The sequence below is a fragment of the Martes martes genome, assembly GCF_963455335.1.
Source record: "Martes martes genome assembly, chromosome: 10".
Classification (NCBI taxonomy): Eukaryota; Metazoa; Chordata; class Mammalia; order Carnivora; family Mustelidae; genus Martes; species Martes martes.
In genome coordinates this window covers 60320248-60347795 of record NC_137898.1, presented here as the reverse complement: position 1 = coordinate 60347795, position 27548 = coordinate 60320248, and the positions used below count along the sequence as shown (strand labels likewise).

Here is a 27548-nt window from a genome sequence, read left to right as displayed (position 1 = left end):
AGTCTGCTTCTCCCTTTCCCTCGGCCCCTCCCTGACTTGTGGTCTATCTCTCTCCTTCTAATAAATAAATAAAATTTAAAAAAAATAATAGTAATATTCCATTGTATGGTTATATCACACTTTGTTTATCCATTCATCAGATGATGGACCTTCGGGTTGTTTCCACTTTTTGACTATTATGAATAATACTGCCAAGAACATTTGTGTACAAGTTTTTTTGTGGACATATAGTTTTAATTCACTTGAGTAGATACGTAGGAGTGGATGGAAGTATTGGATAATTGTTTCACTTTTTGAAATACTGCCATACTGTCTCTAGAACAAGCACATCATTTTCTGTTCTCCACAGCAATGTATGAGGGTAATTCTTACACTTGCTATTGTCCAGCATTAAGTTTTTTTTTTTTGAAGATTTTATTTATTTATTTGACAGACAGAGATCACAAGTAGGCAGAGAGGCAGGCTGAGAGAAAGGAGGGGAAGCAGGCTCCCTGCTGAGCAGAGAGTCCGATGTGGAGCTCAATCCCAAGACCCTGGGATCATGACCTGAGCCGAAGGCAGAGGCTTTAACCCACTGAGCCACCCAGGCGCCCCCAGCATTAAGTTTTAAATGCTTCAAGTCTCCACAACTCTTTTCATCCAACACTCTTCATTTTCATTGCAATGATCTTGTCATGTGTCAAATACAATAAAAATATTCATCATTTTACTCTAAACATTCTTCTTTAAAAAAACATCTGTTAAATAAATCAACTTTAGAAGCCATTCTTTTTATTAGGTAAATATTTCTTTTATTTTATCCAGTTTCCCCACTCCCTACCTGCCTACTGTCTGCCTAGCAATTATAATTAACTATTTTATTCTTTATTTGTCTGTCTCTCCTGGTAGTATGTAAGGACCATGAGGGCAGCGATCTCACTTGTCTACATTTTCTCCATTTTATCACCATGCATAATAGTTCCAAGTATACAGTAGTTGCTCAATAAAGATTTCCTAAATAAACACATCAATAAATAAGTGTATACTTCTGTATAGCTTGATTTTTTTTTGACTAACAAATATTTATAGTTTATGTATTTTAGAAATAATAAAAATGCTTAAATTCACTGGTTACAAATGCACCAAAAAACAACAAATAAAACAAAACAAATAAAAATGTGGACCCAAAAGTGACCAAGAAACCACACAACCGGGGCGCCTGGGTGGCTCAGTGGTTAAAGCCGCTGCCTTCGGCTCAGGTCATGATCCCAGCGTCCTGGGATCGAGCCCCGCGTCGGGCTCTCTGCTCGGCAGGGAGCCTGCTTCCTCCCTTCTCTCTCTGCCTGCCTCTCTGCCTACTTGTGATCTGTCTGTCAAATAAATAAATAAAATCTTTAAAAAAAAAAAAAAATAAAAAAAAAAAAAGAAACCACACAACCTGATTCGGTTCAGTGGACCAGTACCAGCCATGCAGGCCAGTGACATTAGCACCATCTATTTTCACAGAAGTAGGGAGCCCTCCCTGTGCACTCTGCCCGCAACAACACAACGTGCTTCCCAATAACCTGAAAGTATCAAATTTTCCATCTATTTTCAGAACACAAAAACTTTTTGTGATAGCTTTTTGGCAAATAAACACTATCACCCCAAAGCCTCCTCCAACCACTAATTTGACCATCATGGGAAAGCAGAATTCTGACTAATTTTGCTTGCATAGGCATGTAACAAAAAGCCTTCCCACAAGATCTTTGTAAAACTGATGCTCCAAAAAAGTGTGCCATAATTACCCTGCGGCTCCTAAATTCTTTCTGGTATTATGCCACATACCCTCAGGGGATGTGTACTTGGTATGAGAAGTATGAAAATATGTGACTACTGGCTCTTTCCATATGAAAGAATTCTTATTTTAAAAAATTTTTTAAATAAAGGCGATTCTGTTTTCTCAAAAAGTATTATTTTTAAGTGGCCACTACCCCGAGTCCTTCTAATTCATACTGAGGTCGAGTTCATTATCATGAGTAATCTGTAAAAAATAACTACAGAAGGTCAAAGATTTGTTTTTGCAACCCCCTGGGAGACAGGGGTAATAATTAATAATGGTCACATGAGACAAACCTAACCCCAGCACCTAGGATATTAACCTCAACACTGTACTGTATAACCAAGCAGCTTCCTTCTATTTTGTCACCCATTTTTAAGAGCACTGTGAAACAAATAATAAATTCTCTTTCCAAGGCAGGAAGTAAAAACAGGAGTAGTAAACTATCCTACAAAAGATCTAAACTGAACCTAGCTCACTCATAAAATCCACAGGTCCAGTTGGGTTACTTCCATTCAATATTTGGTCAGTAGACTGAAAATTTGTGTTAGGATGCAGGAAGGCGGCACAATATACCAGATGGGTAAAAACTGAACAAGGTGGCTTTCACCTCAAATATGCTATTATATGAACATTCATGTATTAGTCAAAGGAAGGTCAAAACATGCTTACTCATAGCAGCTTTTCCAAAAAAATTGCTCATCATATTCCCTTTCTCTGGTGCCTTGTTGCCTGCGGAAGATACCTAAAAGCAGAAAACACACGTGATTTTTTTTTTTTAGTGTCTAAGGCTGTTCTTCGAGTAGCAGTCTTGATCTCTTCAATAGCAGGGCACACCGTTGTGATGGCACGGTCTCTATATAATCATACCAAAATGTGTCGGCATTAGATACAAGAACAAATCCAGACCAGAGTACCTCATGTTTATCTCCAAAGCTTACTTGCTCATAGTTTTTATAGACTTACTATCCATGAATGTGTTTAAACTTTTGAGTATATTTAAAAACTACTTAGTTTAATAGAATTAAAACAGATCAGAGGCAGTATGGTACACAAGAAGTAGAGGGAGAACCTTCAAAATGTTACATTTATAATCATCAGAAGTGGATTTGAACACTGGTTGCACCACTGAATAGCAATCTGATACCCAGGCAAATCCATCAATAAGTCTAGCACTCAGCTTCACCACATACAAAATGGAGATCTCTCCCTCACTGAACTGTTAGAAAGATTTAAGCAGACATCAAACTATTGGCACACAGTAGTTCCATAAATGTTAGTGTTTTCCTTCTAATCCCCTCTCCTTTCCCAAAGTGGAAGTTGTAAAATCACAATGAAGGTAATAACAATAAAAACAGTAATTATGCTTTTCTGGAGTATTTTTAAATACTGTTTTAATGAGACTTTTCTCAAGTCAATGCACTTAAGTTACTTCAGATGAGTGAATAATAAAAAACTAAGGGAAGCAGCTAAAGAAAAAAACAAAAATTCATAAAACAGAACAAGAATGTTAAATATACTAAGAAGAAAGGCATAGAAGGCAAAGCTCAGAATATAAGATGTTCCCAAAATGACGTATTGCTAATATAAAATTCCTTAAACTTTGTAATTTTCAGGTGTTCTCATATGCATTATTTGGCTTGCACAACCATCTTGTAATGTGTACAGGGCCATTTTACAGAAGAATCAAGCCTTGCTGAGAAGCATTTTCGAAAGAAAAAGGACTATTTTAGATGAGAATATCAAGAATTAAAGGATTCAAACTAAAGGAGAAAAACTAGAACATATTATATACATCAGAACCTTATGTGATTAAACTGCTACCACTGGAACTATAATGCTTTTCCAGTTACCCATTCTGAGCTATAAAGACATTCTTTATTTTTTTTTTTTAAGATTTTGTTTATTTATTTGACAGACAGATCATAAGTAGGCAGAGAGGCAGGCAGAGAGAGACAAGGAAGCAGGCTCCCTGCTGAGCAAAGAGCCCGATGCAGGGCTCGATCCCAGGACCCTGGGATCATGACCTGAGCTGAAGGCAGAGGCTTTACCCACTGAGCCACCCAGGTGCCCCAATAAAGACATATCTTTAAAGACTTACATTTGTTACCTCTTTAGTCTCTGTTTTGGTTTCCTTGTTGGCATCTTGAGTTTTAGAAGCAGCTTTAGAGGCAAACATACCCATTATCCCTTTGGGCTGCTGGAAAATCTGTTTGGAGGTAGGTGTACTGTGACCATTGGTTGTCAACTCACTATTGGCTGGTGTCTCACTTGATACTTGAAGATTTGACTGCTCAAACTTTTCAGAGGACGAGGATTCAACAGCAGCTCTGGGGACTGCAGCTGCACACTGTATGGCACTAAACCTGAGGTCACAAATATTACATTAATTTCAAAGTCTTGCTCCTTCCACACGTTACATTCTAAGTCTAATAGTATTAAATTAGAACATTTTACAACTAACATAGATATTAGAAATTATATTGTGCAAAACTCTCATTTAGATACAAAACAAGTATTGGAGAGACACTGAGGGACTTGCCCTAGATTATACATATAGTCAGTAATAGAACTGGGACTGGAATCTGATGTCTTCCTCCATACCATATTGAATATCTTTACTTTTTTGAATAAAGCTTTTAAATTCAAAACAATAATACACCAGAAAATAACAAAAGATCAGTAATTTCACCATCCTTGGGAAATCAAAGGGTTATCTCTTTTTAAAGACCTTCAACTTGTTTCTTTTTTTTTTTTTAAAGATTTTATTTATTTGACAGAGATCACAAGTAGGCAGAGAGGCAGGCAGAGAGAGAGGAAGGGAAGCAGGCTCCCTGCTGAGCAGAAAGCCCGACGCGGGGCTCGATCCCAGGACCCTGAGATCATGACCTGAGCCGAAGGCAGAGGCTTTAACCCACTGAGCCACCCAGGCACCCCAAAAGACCTATAGGTCTTATAGGTCTTATAGGACTACATATGTAATAAATATTGACTGAACCAAAATTATGAGCTTTAAAATATTAACAAATTTCCTGGCAACTCTCCTGGCCAGAGTGGATCATGATTTGAAACAAGGAAGAAGCTGCGAACAGAGCCACTGGCCCCTATGACTGGTAGTACTTCACTGTCATTTGTTCATAATTTCTAATAATACCAACTAACAGCACCAGACAAGTATGCCCCAAACCAAGTGAAGAAATTTGGCACAGTATGCATGGCATATCAAAGGAAACATTCATCTCTTTTTCTATAATCATCATAGATGCACCTGTTTCACACAAATCACAGTTGTGCTTACAGCAAAGTTCCCCCACTTTTCTAAAAAAGAACACCATTTGATTTCCCCCAGTCTTTAGCTTACTGGGGATTGATGAGAGCTCCTTGGATGTAGGGAAGGGCATTATTCATCTTTTGTGTTTTAGGTACGCAGTACGAAAACTGGCACACAGAAATACTAGTGAAAGAATGATAACTGAAGTCCCTGGAAATGAGACTTCTGGTTTCTCTCTCTTCTTCAATGTATCACCTCAACTTGGGGTGGGAGAAGATGGAGGTTAAGAAAGAAACAATGTGGTAAGAGTCATCACCTAGGAGATCAACCAGGCACAACTTCAGGATTAACTGCTAGAGTAACTAGCATAAGAAAAAAGTCTCTGATAAATTATTTAATTTCAGAAGTAATTTTAGACTGAACAGTCCCAAAGGTAGAATGCATAGCTTCAAAAATCTTCAACTGATTTACTACGGTCCACTTCAGAAAACCCCACACTAACACAAATATTTTGTGCATCAGAGTTAAGAACAGACGGAAATCATTTCCTTTCACCCACTGGTCTTCATCTCTAGCCTTGCAGTGCTTCTATGTACAAGGAAAAGAGCAATGTCTTATTTCATTGTCAACATCTAAAGTTGGCCCTGAGACAACTCTTTCTCCATTTGGTCTACATTCCACACCTTAGGGTCAGGACCAGAAATTGGCAATAAGGAAGAGACCGAGTTAAGCTGGGAACATGTCCGAAGAGAGAAGAATCTGCTCAGTCCTAAAATTTCAACTTTCTTCCTGTCATAGCACTTCTTAAAACACACGAAACAATGAGTCAGATCTCAGTTGGCCCATAATTCTCAGGACCAAACACAAACTTTTTTATTGGAGTAAATTTTTCCCATTTCTACCCAAGATACTTTAAGTATTTAAGTAAAGTTTCATTAAAGTGCTTCCTATTGCCACATTTCTACTTGCCATGTTTACTTTAGTGGTCTCTGAGCAAATTTCATTTTGAACTTTTGAGTCACCTTTATTCCTATTTGCTTATTAGATACAATAGAAGAACTGATTTTTAGAGCTTCACGTACCATAACTACATTTTAATACAGGTTATTTTTGGAATTTAAAATATAATTTACATAAACACATCTGGGTATTCATCTATTCTTGTGACCCTTCCCTAAAAACACCACTTATAAATATAAATGATTACTCTTTAGTTATGTAATTACATTTGTATATTTAATAAACATTTGTATGCTTATTATACTTAAGGTTTTGAGCTATAGAATAAAAGAACTATTATCTACCATTAATTCACTCAATAATTACTTATTGAATGCTTACCATTTGTTAGGTACCATTTTGGTACAAAATAGACACAATCCCTATTCTCACGGAACTTCCAGAAACTATTTGACAAGTCTATATCTATTTCTCCTCAAGGACCTGGTTCTATCTGTTAACCCATCTTCCCCAGTAGCCTCAACCATTTCTTCTTTCAGGGCTCTTTCCTAACAGTACAAGTTCAAGGCATTCTCAACTTTAAAAATGTATAGATCCTCCCTTAGTCTCAATTCCTCCTTAGCTACCTCTCTTTTCCCTCCATTTTACAGTCAAATTTCCTGGAAGGAGTTGTTCATATTTGCTGTCTCACTTTCTCATGCTCCCATTTCCTCAGCTGACCAGAATCTGGTCAATCCACTGAAAACCCTCTTACCAAGGTCATCACTAAATCCAATGGACACTTTTCAGTTCCTGTTTTACTCAGCTTCCCAGCAAGGTATGACATTGTCAATCTGTCCCTCCTTGAAACTCTTTCCTTAGCTTTTAGAACCCCATATACTCTTGTGATTTTCCTCTCATCTCTGGTTGCTCCCATTTAGGATCCGCTTCTCTTGCCCATCCCTTGAAAAATGGCTATCATTTAAATAGTGCTTACCATATGCCAAGCACCATTTGCAGTTTTATATATATTCACTCATTTATTCCTTGACAACCCTTTGAGGTTAGAACCATTGTTAGCGTTGCTCTACCGAGGAGGAAACTGAGACACGGAGGTTAAGTAATTTGCTCAAGGTTATACAGCTAGTAATTGTGGCCTAGAGTTTGACTTTCTGCCCTCTTTCATTCTATACATTCTCTCTGCATGACTGTATCTACTGCTGTGGTTCAATTAATTAGCTATTTTCTCTGACACCAAAATCTCTGATTTCAAGCCAGATTTCTCTCCTTAACTCTACACTACTGCATGGACATCTCCACTTGGACTCCCCATAGTCTTCACAAACTCAACATGTCCAAACCCAATTTAACATTTTTCGTTCTCTCCCCAAGTCTACGCCTTCCCACATATTCCCTTTCTTAGTGAAGACACCATTACCCATCCAGACACATGGCCATCATCCTTAACACCATGAACACCGCCCCCATACACACACACACCTGGTCCCCAAGCATTACAAAATCCATGTTTTGAGAGCATGACTCTTTTAACTCTCATACTGCTTCACCCCCAACACCACTACTATACTTTAGGTAACTCTTCTCCACCCTGAATCACTACATTTCTTCTCACTGATGGCTTTGTCTCCCAATTATTCATTCCCTTCTGATCTATGTTCATCATTACAGCCAAGGGATCTTTTTTTTTTTTTTTAAGATTTTATTTATTCACTCATTTAAAGAGCGAGAGCACATGCACATGCATGAACACGGTGAGGTGGAGAGGGAGCAAGAATCTCAAGCAGACTCCCTGCTGAGCACAGTGGCCAACACAGGGTTTAATCCCATGACCCTGAAATCACGACCTGAGCCAAAACCAAGAGTCAGATGCTTAACCAACTGAGCCACCCCGGTGCCCCCAAGTCATATTTCTGTAATGCAACTTTGATCATTTCACCCATTTGCTTCAACACCTTCAGTAGCTCCCTAGTGCCCTCAGAATAAAGTCTAAACTCCTTAACTAGTGGTCAAAGCAGATAATCTGACACCTACTTCTGTCTTATATCTCATAATTTTCTACCTCTCACTCTAAGTTCCTGCCTTAGAAAACGACTACGGTCTCACACAGTACCAGGTTTTCTCGCAGCTCTGTCTTTACCTTCCTACTTCTCCTTTGATTGGCTACTACAACTGAAGCTTTCAGGCCTCAGCTTAGCTGCCACACCTCCAGGAAGCCTTCTCTCTTTTGCCTCCTCACTCACAAGTTGGGAATGAGTGCTTCCCCATACATTCTCCCACAGTATTACTCCTATTAGAGCACTGTCACACTATATTATAATTCCTCCCTTAGGACGATCAGTTCCATAAGCAGGGCCATATTCTGGGCCATATTCACTCCCTAGTGTGTGGCATAGCATCTTTGTGGAATGAATTAAAATTATCTCACTTTGTACCTGTCAAAGTAGTCAGTGCTTAACATGTATGGGGAACTGACTTGAACCTTCAATACAACCCCACAAAGCAGGCATTATTACATCTAATTTAAAAATGAAAAAGCCAAAGCTCAAAAGAATTTAAGTGATTTGTCCAAAACCACCAGGCTATTAAGCAGCAAAGCCACAACACAAACCTGTGCATTACAGTCACGACCTCACTGAAGATGATATAAAGGATACAAAAGATGAACAAGATCTGAGCCTGGCCATGGAAGATCAAATGCTTTTGGATGGAAGACAGAGGGATAACAAATCAGAAATAGTTCTTGAAGGACATCTGAACTGATTCTTGAAAAATGGGTAGGATTTAGACAAGCAGAGACTGGGGTAAGGGAGTAATGAGGGGGCACAACAAACATTTCGGGTGGTGGTGACAGGATAAATACATGAGAAATAAATTTATGGGGAGTCCACTGGGATTTTCAGTATGGGTTGCGGCTGCTATTTTTCACCTTATGATGTACTAATAAAACCAGGCATGTGTCTTACTGCAAGATAAATGGGGTTTTACTAGACTTGGCATTCACTCTTAAGAGGCAGCCACTGTGTAAACATCTTACAAAATCAATTCGTAAAGAAGCCCACAAGGAACATTAAGGAGCTCACTTGCTGCAGTTCTGCAAGTTGCTTTTAAGGATGTCATAGTCCGTATTGAACAGAGGCCCACTGTCCTTTAGCATGGCTTTCTGGATGCTGTACACATGGATGCTGGCAGTCACCGCTAGCTTGGACTTCACTGCTACAAGTCAACAGGAAAAGCAGTCTGTTAATACACAAACTTCATAGCATGTAGGGACTTTAACAAGAAACCTTTCTGCATTAAAACCATTTGCAATCTGTGGTGGTCCAAAAGCTCTAAAGGCCAAAGAGTCACATACACAGTATAACATCAACTCTTCTGTAACTGGAACATCATGACAAGTAGGTGGTGGTGAGTCAGTTCTAAGTTCAACACCTGTGAGGGTATCACTCATCCAGTAGACTTTCAGTAAACATTAATGAATGATTGATGATGACTATGACGTTCCTTTTTTTTTTTTCTTCAGTCACGGAAGAATCTTACACTCTAGCATATAATTAAAAAAAAGTAATTTCTATCTGAGAAGACTCAATTATACAATTCAATTTTTGTGTAGAGAAAGCAACTCTATAACAAAAATACTACTAACCAGGTAAGTCTGCAGCAAAAAACCATAAAACAACATCACAAGAACAAATGTTAGGTTCCACCAAGAAAGGGACTGTCACTGAGTCTCCAGCACCTAGCACAAAGCTTGATAGAGTAAATATTCATTATGTATCTACTGAATGACTAAATCTCACTTTGGCCAAAACTATGGGAAATTCAGAAAGACAAAAGTGGACATCTCCTCCACCCTGAATATCTCAGAGTTATTTTGTAAGAAAATGACACCACTGGCAGGAGTCTTTGTATACAAAGTACAAAGGTACGGGTTTTGTCTTGAGACATATGTCCAGATCATGTGGACCCTATTATAAAATTCCTCTGAAATGGATTTTTAAATAATAGAACCAGAGCATTAATAGTCTTGAAATGGAAATATAAATTTAATTTAGAAGTTACATTAAGTCTTTCCGACTTTAGAAAAGCATTCTTTAATTTTCTTCCTAAAAAACTGTTATGGAACACAACACAGTATTTAGATACTATCGTCTCTTCCAGTTGATGAGGTGTTCCATATGGTATTCATGATAGTTTTTTGCATGAGTGACATGAGTCTTGAAATCCTGTAATAAAAGTGTGTTGTAAATGAGAGCAGCTATAGGTCTTAAAAATGGGAAGTTAGTTAGAGGTAGTATCCTATTTTAACATATTTCAGAAACTACTAATAAAAAAATATTCAGCTTTTCAGTTAAATAGCTAAATATATTGCATGCAGATGCTAGGGGCAGATTTTTTACTGCGCCTACATTGACGGCGTAAGAGGAAAATCTTGGTAAGTTGCTAAAACACTTACCTTCCAATTTATCTTCTCTCACTACTGCAACCTTGTGGCACTGCAAGGAAATAACACTTCATTAGTGTTTAAAGTAGTAATACAACTTGCAATTTTACAGTTTCTTTGCTGATAATTCAATTACACTTGAATGTGAAATTAGGAACATCAGATAACCCTAAAACTCTGTGTACAAGGGTGTCTGGGTGGCTCAGTAGGTTGAGTATCTAACTTGGTTTCAGCTCAGGACATAATCTCAAAGTCGTGGGATCCAGCAGGGCCTCAGAATCTGCTTGCCCCCTCCCTCTCCTTCTGCTTCTCCCCCCAACCTTAAAAAAACAAACAAATAAATAAATAAAATCTTTTTTAAAAATTTATGCACAGGGCTGCCTGGGTAACTCAATCGGTTAAGTGTCTGCCTTCAGGTCAGTTCATGAACCCGAAGTCCCAGGATAGAGCCCGGTGCTGGGTTCCCTGCTCAGGGAAGAATCTGCTTCTTTCTCTCCCTCTACTCCTCCGCCCCACTCATGCTCTCTCTCTCTCAAATAAACAAATAAAATCTTTTTTAAAAAATCTGTATACAGTTTAATAAAGTCAGACTCATTTTAACTTGTTTATTTTAAAATTTCTCCATCTGGGTAAGAAAGTGATAGAATATACATATCAATAAAATAAAAAAATGAACAAAAGGCAGCCCCCAGCTCACAGTGCTGCCAGCCCACAGAGGAGAGTGAGTGCGCAGCCAGGCCAAAGCCCCACTATCTGTGGGGCCCAGGCCTACAGAATGCAGTGATCATGGCGGCTCGGGCAAGGTGTGTCATTCATTGCACACCACCAATACTTCGAGTTGAAGCCCCTCTCCAGCAAGGACCCAGTCTCAAACAGGCTTGGGGCACAGAAATTGGCAGTTTACCCAAGACTTTCAATGAACAAGGGAAGCTCATTTTGGACAATGTCATGACTCAGCTTGGCCCTTCATGAGCTGAAAAATCTCACCCAGTCTAGCTGGCTATTGCATAGTTTTCCAAGGTACTTTCACAGGCAGAAACCCTGGATAGTTTATCAGATAGGGTGATTAATCTCAACATGACCTTTGAGGTCATGAAGCAACATCCACTGCTTCCTCAATTCATCCATCTAGTCACCAAGTCTACAACATCATATTCGACTCTCCCAATACTATGGGCCTTGGTGATCTGACTGGAGAGCCTCTCATCCAGTGTGAGAGTAACAGATGAGAGAGATGGTCCCCAAGAGATCAAAGGCTTACAAAGCCCAAAGAGAACTGGTACCGGAATATTATCTACCAGACAAGAGGGGTGTTAGAAACATTCTCCAGAACAGAAACTAACAAGATCTGGCCCTATGTGTATGCCTTCCTACAAACAAAAATTCCAACAAATAAACCAGAAAATATCAGTTACTTCATGAGGAAAACTGCATTTACCTAATCAGATGAGCAGAAGCTCCTCATCCATGCATTTAGAAGCTCCTTGTCCTGTGCTCGCTTCGGCAGCACATATACTAAAATTAGAAGCTCCTTGTCCTAAGACTGGAATCTAGGAGTTCTTTGAACATTACATTAGTTTCACTTCTACTGATTTTATCTGGAAATTAAGTATATACCAAATGAGTCATATATGAAGACTCATCTTTTGAAATCATCTAGTGTGTTTTATACAGTTATCTTCTATAGGGGTGCAACTGAAAAACATCAGAAATGTCTAAACTTAAAAAAAAAATCTATTTGAGCATAATTAAAAGAGCAATTGGTACCAACCTAACATTTGCTCAGAAGAATAAGTGGTTGATAAAGTTTCCTTATTTTCTGGAAAAGAAACAAATTCCATGTCATTTGGGGAAAGTATCTCATCAGAGGCTTTTGCGTAGATTGATGCCAAAAAGGACATCTTTAGCACTGTCATATATGGCTCTGTGAGATACTATGTCTATAAAATTCCAGGAAAAAAACCAACTGGATTTACAGATTAGTTGCATGATGCAAATTCACTACTGCCTTTACCTAAGACACTTATTTCTTTCTTAAAGACTTTTTTTTTTTCTTTTGAGAGAGAGAGAGAGAGAGAGAGAGTGTGTGTGTGCAAGCAAGCAATCGAGCAGAGAGGCAGAGCAAAGGGAGAAAATCCCCAAGCAGACTCCCTGCTAAGCAGAGCCCAAATCAGGGCTTGACCTCACAAACCATGAGATCATGACCTGAGACCAAGAGTCAGACACTTAACTGACTAGGCCACCGAGCACCCTTACACTAAGACATTTATAAACTAGCCATGTAAGCTGAATTTATTTTGTTGTTAAACATACCTTCAGTTTACTCAGAATTTTCAATTTGTTATAAAAGTGTATTAATTAGCTCATAGGAAAATTTATTTCCCCAAGATTTTTCTTTTGAGAATACACATGCACTGAGGGATATGATTTATGTTAGAAATTGACATAAGTTCTTGCAGAAACACCCAAGTCGAATTTTCAACAGAATATGTAATTAAAGTCTTAATGTTTTCATATGTTATTCAGCTTAGAAATATGTGCTTTAAGATCTAGTTAGTTTTGTTTTCTTAAATATTATTTATTTATTTATTTGATAGACAGAGACATAGCAAGAGAGGGAGAGTGAGAGAGGAGAAGCAGGCTTACGGTTGAGCAGGGAGCCCAATGCAGGGCTCGATCCCAGGACTGTAGACAGGCGCTTAACAACTGAGCCACCAAGGCACCCCAGGATCTAGTTAGTTTTGTTTTTTAATCAAAACGTAAGATCTGTCTTGAAGGGTAACAAATTAAAGTCCATAAAAAAAAAAGAAAAGAAACCCATAACACTAGTAAAGCAAGCATACTTTATCATCAGGAAATAGAAATAGATCAGGTATCCTTGGGGAAAATACCTTGATAGATATAACAATCATAATTAGTAAAAAAAAAATTAAAAGTATTTATATGCCAAGTTCAAAAAGGCCAGGAAAATAACTGAGTTTGCTGAATGAGCTCTTTATTCCTAATCAAAGTTAACACCTCTAAAGATGACTGCCATAGTTACGTTCACTTATCTGACAGGAAAAACCTTTATCGGCAAGTATAATCTGAATAGCCATATCAAAATGAAAATATTTAATTCCTCAGTGGGCAACAAGGATGCTTGCTGATGTCCTGTGGCTTGGTAGGAAGAATGGAGCAACATGAGACCTAGAGGAGAAACATGATTCTTCAATGGCATACTTACTCTTACTTTACTTGGTGCTAAATCAAATGAAAGAAGTCCTTGTAAAAGCTGTTATTAACTGCCTTTGAAAATTTAGCCCATTTTACTCAGGGCACTTAAAATATGAATGCCTAGCATGTGGTTCTTATGTATTTTGTGTGTGGGCAGGGAGGACTTATTTTCCTTTCTTTTGATTTTTTAAAAATTCAAGGTTGATCTTTCAAAATGGACCAAGGCTTTTAAGAAGGATTATAGTAAACATTTCATTCTTTACAAAATTTTCTATAAATGTTTATTACATGCTTCCTAAAAATTTGTTCACTACTAAACTTATGAATTATCAATAGGTTATCTGGCATGCATTAGTATTATTGTATTAAAATAAAACTAAATTTTAGAATTGTGAAAACAAACAAAAAAGCAAACACAGCATCTCAAAAGTATGAGTAAAAGCGAACTTCTTAGTAAGTGATATAATAAGAATTAATATATAATCATATGGAACCAAATAAAAATTGGATCTATCACTCACAGATCTGGAATACCTTCTAAATCAAGCAAAGATTTAAATGTAAAGAATGAAACCATACATATACCATAAGAAAATATGGATGAATTCTTCTATAAATGGATAAACGTAAACTGATACAATCTGAGAATGAGGAAAGGTTTCCTAACTATGAACAGTAAGAGTTCACTTAAATTATCCATAAAACTAACAAATATACAAATTCAAATGACAAAAATAAACTTTAAGCACAAAGTACAAAGACAAAAATATCTGCAACTCACATCACAAAGAGTATTAGTATATAGCTTCCAAAATGGAGAAAGACACTTCTTTAGAAAAACAGGCAAAGGAAAAGAAATGCAACTGACCCTGAAACAGATGACAACATGCACTGTGTGGAGAAGGGGGCTCTCACACATCACTCGTGGGAATGAAAAATGGAGAGGTATTGGCAATTACCCAATGCAGTACATATACACCTTAGGAATCCTAGGAAAATGTAACCCTAAATGTGGCAAAATATACAAAACATATTCACTACAACACTATCTGTAATGGTGAAATACTGTAAATGACTCAAAAAACTATCAAAAAGGGACTGCTGGGACATTGGGGACATGTGCTATGGTGAGTGCTGTTAAGTACGTAAACCTGGAGATTCACAGACCTGTACCCCTGGGTCTAATAATACATTATATATTAATAAAAAAATTAAAAATTGATTAAAAAAAAAAGGGACTGCTGAAAAAACTAAAGTAGATCAATGTAGGATCAGGTGAGGGGTGCCTGGGTGGCTCAGTGGGTTAAAGCCTCTGCCTTCGGCTCAGGTCATGATCCCAGAGTCCTGGGATCGAGCCCCACATCGGGCTCTCTCTGCTCAGCAGGGAGCCTGCTTCCTCCTCTTTCTCTGCCTGCATCTCTGCCTACTTGTAATCTCTGTCTATCAAATAAATAAATAAAATCTTAAAAAAAAATGTAGGATCAGGCAGCTGTAATAAGGAATGAAAAATATTTCTGTAACTGTTACGGAGTAATATTCAGGATCTATAGCTAAGTAAAAGAGCAAAATGTAAAAATAGGGTATACAGTATGAAAACTTTTGTCTAAAAAAAGGGGGTAATATGAATATATATTTGAATATATAAAAAATACATTCAAACAACAATGGAAAGAGAAGCAAAATCTTTTAAAATAGTTACCTATAAGGAAAAGCAGGGAACCTAAAAATTGAAAGTGGGTAAAGATTTTACTTTAACGAGATACTGAGCTGGTGGTTTAACCACAGAGAAGAGTTACTGCAAGTAACTAAAATACAGGCTGATTGTGCATCCCTAGTAGGATACATCCTACAGACAAAAGGAACTACAAAGAAATTTTAAACTGTTTTCAGTAATCATATTACCAGTAAAAATAGTAGTTTTGCTTTTCCAAATCTTGTTATGTTGACTAAAGCAAATATGTATTTATGAAAAATGTTAGGAACTACCAAAATTTACAACATAAGAGAAAAAGGCAGTATAAAATCAAGTAAGTTAAAAAGAAAAAACATAGCTGTAAATTAGAACTGGGAATATTAGTATGTTTTCATAATGCATTTTCTCTTTTAAAAAAAACAAGTCATTCCAAAAAAATATCATATTCTGTAAAACTACACAATAAAAATTACAGAGTTAATGAGAAAAGGAACAGTAGGAATTATCCACTCAAGCTTGTGCAACTTTGTAAGTAAGGCCCTAAAAACAAAAACTGGTAGCTTCAGGAGAAAATTGGAACAGCCCACACAGCTCAGTGTGGCTAAACGTTGCCTCAAGGGATATTGAAAATGCATAAAAATGACACAATTGAAATGCCACCTTGCTGATGCTGAACAACATAGACCAGGGTAGAGCTCTGCTTCAGTGGGTTCCTTTTAAGATGGACACAGAAGTAAGTTTGGTATCCACAAACTCAGAGCCTGGCGGGGGTAAGCCCTCTGAACTTTACAGCAGTTAAAGAAAAAAAATGAAAATATGGCTATTTAATGAGAGAAAGTTGTTCTTTATAGAAAAATTCCAGCCAACAGATACAGAAAGAATGACAGAACATTACCATTTTGTAACTCCTAGTGAATTAATAATCTAGGCAACAATAAAAATCAATCTCAGCAACGATCATTAGATGTACAGCTAATGGGGAACTTCATAAAGCATGGATTAGGCTGTCAACCTTCAAAACCACAAAAAGAAAATTAACAAAACACTCCCTTGAAATTTTCAAATAATTCTCTGGGTTGAGATTAGAAGGAGGCTTTCATTTTGTTTTTGTTTTTTTTTTTTAATAATATTTTGTACAATAATGATCACTAAAAAAAATTTTATATTTTTAAAAATCCATCAAAGCCAGTGTTCTTTTTCTTTCTAAAAACACTTAAAACTTTAAAAAGATATCAGAAGATTGGGCGCCTGGGTGGCTCAGTGGGTTGAGCCTCTGCCTTCGGCTCAGGTCATGATCTCAGGGTCCTGGAATCGGCCCGCATCGGGCTCTCTGCTCAGCGGGGAGCCTGCTTCCTCCTCTCTCTCTGCCTGCCTCTCTGCCTACTTGTGATCTCTGTCTGTCAAATAAATAAAAAATCTTTAAGAAAAAAAATAAAAAGATATCAGAAGAAATAAGAACAAAACCTGATATTATGCTTAATCATCTGCCTTTCCTTAGGAGGGCTTTCTTTAAGGAAGAAAGCATGGGTAAGCACCCACATTTGATCTGTAATTCCACAGGATTCTGCAAAGCTGCCCTGTGAGGCTGTTTAGAGGGTGAGTACAAGGCTCCAAAATTCTCACAACCACTTCAGCAACAGCAACTCTACTCTTAATATATTTTATACGTTAGGATTCTAAAATTTCATTTGAAAAATCATTCTGCTGCTTAACAAAAGCAGGATTTAAATGCCCACTTAAATTGAGAAACAGAATGCCTTCTATAAGCAAGCCACAGCATAGAAGTTCTTTAACTCATTATGAGTTACACATCATTTTGAAAGATTGGTTTCAAAAAAATGCCCCGAGGAACACTATTTATTTATTTATTTATAGATTTTATTTATTTACTTGACAGAGAGATGGAGAGAGAGCACAAGTAGGCAGAGTGGCAGGCAGAGGGAGAGGGAGAAGCAGGCTCCCCAACTGAGCAGGGAGCTTGATGCAGGGCTAGATGCCAGGACCCTGGGATCATGACCTGAGCTGAAGGCAGCCGCTTAACCGATTGAGCTACCCAGGTGCCCCTGAGGAACACAATTTAAATGTACTTTTGGGGATTCATCCCCAAACCCCCCAAACCCCCCAAATCCTGAAAACCACCCGAGGATTTGAAATTAAGAAGCTCGTTGCGTGGGTTAGAATAAAAATCTACAACTCTACCTTAAAACATAAATTTTGGGGGCGCCTGGGTGGCTCAGTGGGTTAAAGCCTCTGCCTTCAGCTCAGGTCATGATCCCAGGGTCCTGGGATTGAGCCTCGAGTCAGGCTCTCTGCTCAGAGGGGAGCCTGCCTCCCTCTCTCTCTCTCTGCCTGCCTCTGCCTACTTGTGATCTCTGTCTGTCAAATAAATAAGTAAAATCTGTAAAACAAAAAACAAAACAAAACATAAATTCTTAACCTTGGACCCTGTCCCAGAAGATGTGTGAACACTAAAAATTTTATGAATATGTCAACATATGTATTTTGCTTTCAGATTCTCAAACGAATCAGTGATCAAAAAAATTAAAACCATGGCTTTAAAGGAATACAATGAGTGCTTTAAAGGAATGTAAAGAACTAACATGACTAGATTGAAGACATTGACTAATTAAAGAAGGAGACAGAGGGGATTAGTTAATCCCAGAAACAAAAGGAAAGAAGACATTCAGATGTAAACTTGGGCAGTATCCATTCCAAAGCCATGCACGGAAAGGATTCTAGTAGCAGGTTTATTTCTGAGAGCAAATGAATCAGGTCTGCTTTATTTTGTGTTTCTGATATATAATGACATCTGATTCTGCCTACACTTAAAAATATCTTGATTATCATCTAGTTTGCCAAACAGCTTACCAATAAGGAAAGAAAATGCTGGTCATACAATATAAGGATTTGATCCTCATAGCAGTTGTTTCACCTTGTAAATTATTAAAATGCCATTCCATTTTAAATCTCACATGCTTGGAACTCTTGCTACAAGATAAATCCAATCAGTATTTTGATAAATCAGGCTTTTCTGAACTTAGGACTCCAAGGGAAAGTCAAAAGGGAAGAGAAAAACATGTATTACTGGATCACTGAGAAGGAAACCTAATTCTTAGGCTAAATTCTATGTAGGCCTATTGGTGGTAGTGGTGGGAGCAAAAGAGCCTTCAGTATAGAGGTTTGGGGAAGTGAGAACAGAAGAGGTGTGCCTTACTTCTGGGAGGAAGTCAAAGAGGAGAAATTATCAAAGTTCCCAAGGATCAGTCCAGCACAGGGAAACAAACGAGTTATCTCAGCAGAGCTTCTGGTGCCCATTTAGGCACGGGATTAATGGGATGATCCTTGTGCCCCTAAGAGGGACATGGAAGTAGCTCAGAGAAAATCAGTAGGCCAGAGAAAGCTCCGTGGTCAGGATGATGAAAACACAGCAGTGACCTGTGTTGATGGATGACAAGACAGCAAGATGGGACTATAAAAAGATACATGAGAACAAGGATGTTCCTGGCCTCTGCCTCTCCATCACATTAGCTCAGCCCCTTGCCAACACCCCCATCCTTCAGCCACTAAGCCGACAAAAACTAAAGCTCAAACTGAAATCAAGCTCAGGTAAAAAATAAGTAAAACTGGACTTCCTGAACACCTGAGTTTGTGGATTGACATCTGAACAGTCTGGAAATTAATCATCCCTATTCCAAATATCCTTTCAAGAGGAAGAAAGAGGAATAACAGAGCAGTCTCCTAATGTCTTATTGCCTAAGAAAACTGCATAATCATGATATTGCCTCTGCATCGCAGTCGAGATATTACCCAAGCTTCTCAGGGTTTTAGGTTTAGTATAAAAATACAAAAAAAAAAAAAATTATCTTGCAGTTGTCTTTTAAAACTTCCATAATACTGAATCCTGTTTTTTTCCCCATGTTATGTTATATAACACTGTTTACGGCTCAAACATATGTCAGCTCATTGTAAGATTCTGACAACTTACAGAATGTCCATTCTGAATGAGACTACCAGACACTAAATAGGTGACATGCAGCTGGGCTCCCGAATTCTCCTTTCGCTTCCTTTCAACATAATCATACAGCATCCTGTTCCAAACAAAAAGTACAAGTCATTATTTGTAAGAGTTTTTACCTCATTGACTCTTAATTCATGATGTAAAAGTCAGATATATTAAATCTGACAGTCTATCAAATTTTTTACAGAATATTTTTGCTCCCATGGACAGAAAGTTAAAATAAGACAGACTTCATTATTTTTTTTTAAGATTTTATTTATTTATTTGACAGAGAGAGATCACAAGTAGGCAGAGAGAGAGGGGGAAGCAGGCTCCCCGCCGAGTGGAGAGCCTGATGTAGGGCTCGATCCCAGGACTCTGAGACCATGACCTGAGCCGAGACAGAGGCTTAACCCACTGAGCCACCCAGGTGCCCCGTAAAAAAAGACAGACTTTAGACAGGACATACAGGTTGGGATCAACTTGTATTGAGTTGGCACAGTGACCAAACAATTGAAATAAAAGAAATCTAGTAACAAGCCAAAAGGCACTGAACCTGCTTTAAAACAGTGACAATAACATACAATGGATACAATGAGTCAAGGAACAGTTCAGTCACTAATTATGCGCTCCTGGATAAGTTAATTTTCTAGGCCTCTTAATCCTGAGGTATAAAACCAGGAGCTGTATGAGATCAGTGATTCTCTTAACCTGGGATTCATATGGCCATTTATAACCCTCCACCACCCAAACTGCAAGCAAAATGCATGTGTGGTTTTTGCAGGGAGACAGTTTAGGGTTTTTCACAGATTCTCTGAGGGATTACTCTAAAACATTAAGAACCACTATGTAGATGATTATAAGTGTTTAGTTCTGAAATTCCAATTTTATTAAGGGGCACCTGGGTGACTCAGTCAGTTAAGCGGCTGCCTGTGGCTCAGGTCATGATTTCAGGGTTCTGGGATCGAGCCTGAACTTGGCTCCTTGCTCAGGGGGGAGCCTGCTTCCCCACTGCCTCCCACTCCCCCTACTTGTGCTTGCTCGCTCTCTCTCTGTCAACTAAAAAAAATAATAATAATCATCTTAAAAAAAAAAAAAAGATGCCCACATGATCAGGACCCCACCATTGAGGCTTCCCAGCTGAAGCACCAGACACTATGGAGCATAGATAAACCATTCTCACTGTGCCCTGCCCAAATTCCAAACCAAAAGAATCTATGAATATAATAAAATGGTTGTTTCAAGCTGTTAAATTTGGGGATAATTTGTTTCATAGCAAGAGTAATTGGAAAAGTGATCAACTTGATAAACATGTTCCCCACCTTCATGGAGTTTACATTCTAGTGCAGGCAGGCAGCCCTAGAAAATGTCAGATAGTAATAATTATAAAATTCTGGATCAACTGAATATCCACATGCAAAGAAATGAAACTGGACCCTCTCTTTACACTATATACGAAAAGACTCCTGGAAGAAATAGTGTCTATTTGCATATTTTAGGGCTTCATTTAAAATTAGTTTGAGTTGTGGCGCCTGGGTGGCTCAGTCAGTTAAGCGTCCAGCTCTTGATTTCGACTCTGGTCACGATCTTGGGAGTCTGGGACTGAGCCCAGCATTGGGCGCTGCGCTGGGTGTGTGGAGCCTGCTTGAGATTCTCTCTCCCTCCCTCTTTCTCTGACCCCTCTCTAAAAAAATTAAAAATAAAAATAAATAAAATAAAATTAGCTTGAGCCAACACCCTAATTTGAAAACTACAGTGAATTCTTATTGTGAGGCCTGAAGTATTTTTTAAGATGTTAACAAGCACATGCTATGTAGAAATCTTGAATATAGTGATAATTACTGTTGTAAGAGCTAAAACTACAAAACTCTTAGAATAAAACATAGAAGTAAATCTTCATGACCTTAGGTTGAGCAAAGCCTTCTCAGATACCATATACAAAGCACAAGTAACAAAAGATAAAAGAAACAGGGGCGCCTGCCTTGCTCAACTGGAAGAACATGTGATTCTTGATCTTGGTGTCATGAGCTCAAGCCCCACATTGGGTGTAGAGCTTACTTAAAAAGAGTATTTTAGGGACCCCTGTGTGGCCCAGTCTGTTAAACATCTGCCTTTGGCTCAGGTCATGATCCCCAGGTCCTGGGATCGAGTCCCACATTGGGCTCCTTGCTCAGCAGGAAGCCCTCTGCTTGCCTCTCCTCTGCCTGCTGCTCCCCTACTTGTGCTCTCTCTCTGACAAATAAATAAAATCTTTAAAAGATTAAAAAAAAAATAAAAATAGTATTTTTTAAAAAATAAAAGAAATAAATTGGGCTTCATCAACAATAAAAACTTTGGTGTTTCAAAAAGTACCATCAAGAAAGTGCAAAGATGGGGTGCCTGGGTGGCTCAGTGGGTTAAGCCTCTGCCTTCAGCTCAGGTCATAATCTCAGGGTCCTGGGATTGAGCCCTGCATTGGGCTCTCTGCTCAGCAGGGAGCCTGCTTCCCCCTTTGTCTCTGCCTACTTGTGATCTCTCTCTCTGTTAAATAAATAAAGTCTTTGAAAAAAAAAAAAGAGAGAGAAAGTGCAAAGACAACCCACAGAATAGGATAAAATTTTTGCAAATCATTTATCTGATCAGGTGCTCACTTTGGCAGCACATATGTATTTGATCAGGGTCTTGTATCCATAAAGCGGTCTTTACAACTTAACAATAAGAAGACAACCCAGTGAAAAAATAGAGAAAGGATCTGAATAGGTATAGATACACAAATAGCTAACAAGCATAGGAAAAGATGATCAACATCATTGGTCATTATAGAAAAGCAAATCAAATCAAAACAATAATACTACTTTATACCACTAGGAAATGGCTAAAATAAAAGACAGATGATAAAGAGTTGGCAAGAATGTGGAGAAACTGGAATCCCCATACCTTACTGGTGGGATTTTAAATTAGTGCAGCCACTTTAAAAAACAGCTTGGCAGTTCCTCAAAATGTTATATATGACCCAGAAACAGGTATATATCTAAGAGAACTGAATACGTATGTCCACATAAAAACTTGTATACAAATGTTCACAGTAGCATTATTTATAATACCCAAAATGTGGAAACAACCCAAATGTCCATCAATTGATGATGACAAATAAAATATACTATTTAAGTATGTTATGGGTTGAATTGTGTCCCTGCTGTCTCCCAACCCCCAAAAGGTATGTTGAAGTCCTAACCACCAGTGCCTCAGAGTGTGACCTTCCTTGGAAAGAGAATCTTTGCAGATGTAATTAGTTAAGATGAGGTCATACTAGAGTAAGGTGGGCTCCTAATCCAATATGATTGGTATCCTTATATGACAGCCTGGTGAAGATACAGCATACAGGAAGAATGCCATGTGACAACAAACACAGACACTGGTGCTATGTAGCTATAGGCCAAAGAATACCAAAGATTGCCAGCAAATCTAGGAAGACTGCCAGAATCTAGGAAGGAATGAAGGATTCTTCTCTACAGGTTTCAGAGAGAGCATGGCCCTGCCAACACCTTAATGTTGGAATTCTAGCCTCTAGATCTGCAAGACAATAAATTTCTGTTGTTTTAAGCCACCTAGTTCATAGCATTCTGTTATGGCAGCCCTAGGAAAATAACCTGCCATATGATGGAATATTATTTAGCCATGAAAAGGAATTAAGTACTGATACATGCTACAGCGTGGACAAACCTTGAAAACATTATGCTAAGTGAAAGAAACCAGACACATGAGACTATATATTACAGGATTCCATTCACACGAAATGACCAGGATAGGTAAATCTACAGAAGGAGAGTTTACTAGTAGTTGCCTAATGCTGGGAGGGTGGGGGACGGAAGAAAAAGGAGTGGAGAGAAAGTGTTAAGTGACTCCTAATGGATACAGGGTTTCTTTTGGGGGTGATGAAAATGTTCTATAATTAATTATAGTGATGGCTGCATAATTCTGTAAATATACTAAAAATTACTGAATTGTATATTTTCAATGGGTGAACTATATGGTATATGAATTATATCTCAATAAAGCTGTTTTTCAAAAAAAAATTAGGAACGCAATTATCAGAGTGATACGACAAAGAATTAGGATGGGGTGCGGTTACCTGAAATAGAGCATTAGGGAAGGGTTGTTGTAAAAAGTAATGTGTGACATTTGAGCTAAAACTTGAAGGATGAGGACAGCTGGGAGAAGAGGATTCCAGACAGAGGGAATGGTTCAATGTCCCAAGGTAGAAATAAGCCTGGCAAAGTTGATGAACAAAAGGACGAATATGGCTACAGTGTAAGTGAGGTAGAGAGTGGTATGGGACGAAGTTCACTGAGAGACAGGGGCTAGTCAGTATGTTAATTCTATAAAAATTCAGGTAATCAAGGTAACTACAATAAAATTTACAGGCAACTTTATTTCATCTCCAGCCCTCAATATGCACCTTTAAGCCCCAACAGGTTTATATAGTAATAGTTATTTCATTAACATATATAACCATAACAATTAGTCTTATACGTGTCCATTCTAAAAGTTACCTGAAACTCTTGGGTTTGGGTCACCACTGGCATTAACAATGGAAATCTCAGATAGTCAAAATCAGTACAAATTCATCCGTAGGCCAAGAGTTTCAGGTCTCGAATGCATGAACATCACAGTCAAAGCCTGATTCTAGGTCTGTCAAACAGCAGTCCACATAAAGCCAAATCAACGCATTCTAGGTATCAGGAATTTTCTAAGATTCATGGAACATTCCCTGACTCAAAGAAAGCTCCCATGACTCAAAAAAGGGGGAAAAAAATCAGACCACCTTTAGGAATAAAGTGAACTAAATGGATGTTTAACTTAATATATGTGCCCCCAGTCTATTCACCAATTCCTCCCCTTGGGACAAAGACAACATTTTTAAGAAATATTGGTGTTAATTCAAAAGCCTGCTTTTCCCCTTTTGGCCTCAAGTTGAACAAGTTTCAGCAAGCAAAAGTGATACAGCAAATTCAAGAAGGGCAATGCTGTGCCATTCTGAACACTCCCTTTTTATAATGTCTTTTTTTTTTTTTAAGATTTTATTTATTTATTTGACAGACAGAGATCACAAGTAGACAGAGAGGCAGGCAGAGGGAGAGGAGGAAGCAGGCTCCCCACAGAGCAGAGAGCCCCATGTGGGGCTCAATCCCAAGACCCTGAGATCATGACCTGAGCCGAAGGCAGAGGCTTTAACCCACTGAGCTACCCAGGAGCCCCCCTTTATATTTTCACTTACATAGTTCTCCCCAGTCTTATACTGTCTCGCAGCTTTGTGTCAAACACCTGTTGACCTCATTATGAAAGTACTTCAATAACATCCACATGTGGGTCTAAGGAGCACACGTGAAAATGTAACAAAGATGTAAGATAACAGGTATATAAAATCTGAGATGTAAACAAAATTGGCCTACTTACAAATCTGAAGTAACAAAGTGATGTTAACCACAAGCCAAGGTTACAAATAAATCCAGTAAATGTATCACCACACATTTGTATATAAGTCCACCTATTTCCTAATTAATAGACAAATCTAGTACAAGGTAGTAAAAATAGTATTCTTTCCTATTTTCCAAGAGAGGAAAAAAATTCTAACTTCAAGGCTACCAGTAAAGCTTAAAGCAAAACAAACAATTCTAACGTGAGCAAAATTAGTAGTAAATTGGACTTACTGTTTGGCCTGGTTAACATGAACCCCTAGTGTATAGCTCAGCCATTTGTAGGTCACCTGCAAGAAGAAGAAATTGTTTAACATTAGATGATCCCAGAGTGCAGGTCAGTCCCAAGGGCTCCTAAAGATTCCTACTCTGAGATGATTATGCCACCCTAGTTTTTCCAAGAACCATCCATCTGGGCAGGTAGGAGGACTGAGATCTTTATTTTACAAATACCAAAAAGTTTGTTTCACAGGCTAATTAACCGGAAAGTCTAAAAAGAAAGGCTGAATATACAAAGAAAAAGCTCTCATTTCCCTCACATTTTTTTTGTTTTACTGGTGCCCTTTATTCACATTCTGTTCTTTTTTGTAGCCACCACTAATAACTATTAAAACTCATCCAGAAAGTGGATTACTTTGAAGTGTAAGACTCATAAACTTCTAAGAAAAGTCAAAGCCATACAAACATTAACAGGCACAGATGGTGCAGGGGCCAGGGAATGAAAGAAGTTGGTGAATACTGTATCTGGGGTTAGATTGCAATCTGCTGGCATCAAGACTTGACTTTCCTTCCATCTTTCCTTGTCATTTGTCACTTCCTTGTACGCTTCTCACCTCTTGAAGTCTTCCAATTCTAAATGCTGAGTTTCCAATAATTAAGACTTACATAGGTGAGGCAAAGCGTTAGCAAAAGAGACTAACCCAGGTTGGAAAACTGCCTATCCCTTACTAACTACAAATACATAAGTTGTTTGGCCCCTCTGCCTCAACTTTCTTTTTTAGGGATCTTTCCACGGCCCTCTGGGTGAGTCGCTGTAATGATTAAATGCAATAATATATATCCCAAGCTCACAGTAAGCACTCAGTTATCACGGTTTGCAAAGTCCATTCACATTCATTATCTCACTGGATCTTTCATTCCTCCCTGGGAAGCAGGTCAAGCCTAATACCAAATTTCCTAGGGAAGGAAACCGACTGTTCAAAGGTTAAACAAGTGGTCACAGAACCCAGTCAGGACACAATTTCCTCGACAGTAAACCTAGGACTTGAAACTCCAACCACCTTATGAGACAGGTGTAGAAACGCCTTAGGAATATTATCTAGGGGCGCTTGGGTGGCTCAGTGGGTTAAAGCCTCTGCCTTCGGCTCGGGTCATGATCCCAGGGTCCTGGGATCAAGCTCCGCATCAGGCTCTCTGCTCAGCAGGGAGCCTGCTTCCCCCGACCCCTCTCTCTGCCGGCCTCTCTGCCTACTTGTGATCTCTGTCTGTCAGATAAATAAATAAAACCTTGAAAAAGAAGAAGAAGAAGAGATATTATCTATCAGTGCCCTACCCTCCACGCCTGTCCTTCTTGGCCCCTGCTCCTTGCCAGTGCCCCGCACGTCCACCCAAGGGACGCGGACTTGCGCGAGCCAGAGAAAATCCCCCCGCAAGTCCTCGCTCGTCCTGGGACACGAGACGTGGGGACTTGTCTCCCCTCCGCCAGTCCCCACCAGGCCAAGAGCAGAGGGGTCAAGGCCCCCACCACCCTCGCCGGGCCCAGGACTCCAGTCGCATGCCCACATCCCCCAGTCCTAGCTCCTCACGATCTTGTTCTGGTCCGTGACGAACTCGTCTATGTTTTCCAGATAAAGCTGATCCGCCATGGTGCTACGGAGCTGCGAGCCACCACAAACGCAGCTCCCGCCGGCGGGAAACGTCTTTCTCTCTCCCGGGTCCCGGGTAGTTTCCCACAGCAACGGAGGCGACGCGCTACGGCGGCCGCCGGGGGGTCAAACTAGTCTCGGAGACGGCGCAGACTCAAGTAGGCGGAGCTAGTAAGTTGGAGCTGACGGAAGTGAGGCGCCTGCAGTGTGCTGGCGATGTGGGGACCTTGTATTTGGAGCTGTGGTTTCAAATCTCTCGGTGTACAACCCAATGACTAACCCAGGACAAAATACCTCATCTCTAGGAGCCACAACCTTACCGCCTGTAAACTGATAAAATAATCCTTGCCCTTTCATACCTTTATTCAACAAACGTGTGTCAAGTAGGTAGTCCAGGCACTTCTTAGACACTGGGGACACAGCAGTGAATGATTAAGACAGAAATAAACCAGTAAATTTAGTAGAGTGATGCCACCTGGGATAAAATGCTGCCTGTTATAATTCCTCAGAACTGAGAAATTACAGATAGTTTTCCAGAATGGATGGGCGAAGAGAAATATTTCAGATAGAAGCAGGACAATTTGCTGGGAAGAAAAAAGAGTTGATTGTACCTAAAATGTTGGGAGAAGAGTCCAATGAAGAGAGGTGAGACTTGGGAGAAGGTAATTCATGCTGCACCTATGAGGCTGTGTGAAGGGGCACAAGAATTTTATTCTCAGGAAAAGGTTTCATGTTGGGGGATTTCAACTAAAATTTTTCCTAACATCAGCTAAAGTACCATCAGCTAAAGTAAAGCAAAGTAAAATAACATCAGATAAAATAAATTGATTTCAGCATAAGCCAGTGTAGTT

General features: G+C 38.9%; 1 protein-coding gene and 1 pseudogene across 3 annotated transcripts in view; one reads left to right on the top strand and one right to left on the bottom strand.

Moving 5' to 3' along the window:
- The window catches only part of POLD3 (DNA polymerase delta 3, accessory subunit), a 47433-nt gene extending 20622 nt beyond the window's left edge, over positions 1-26811 (bottom strand). The window contains exons 1-8 of one of the 2 annotated variants that reach the window (XM_080815494.1): positions 26638-26764; positions 25067-25122; positions 24634-24727; positions 19365-19467; positions 10483-10522; positions 9110-9242; positions 3900-4164; positions 2471-2543 (exon numbers count right to left, since the gene is read on the bottom strand). In XM_080815494.1, coding sequence (XP_080671620.1) covers positions 2471-2543; positions 3900-4164; positions 9110-9242; positions 10483-10522; positions 19365-19467; positions 24634-24635 — 616 coding nt within the window. In that variant the 5' untranslated portion in view covers positions 24636-24727; positions 25067-25122; positions 26638-26764. Of the gene's footprint in view, positions 1-2470; positions 2544-3899; positions 4165-9109; positions 9243-10482; positions 10523-19364; positions 19468-24633; positions 24728-25066; positions 25123-26637 lie in introns of both variants that reach the window. The other variant, XM_080815493.1, reaches the window with a different exon arrangement.
- Positions 11257-11912, top strand: LOC308351893 (GTP:AMP phosphotransferase AK3, mitochondrial-like; annotated as a pseudogene). Its single transcript has one exon. The product of its transcript is annotated as a GTP:AMP phosphotransferase AK3, mitochondrial-like (transcript).
- Positions 26812-27548: the final 737 nt, after the last annotated feature.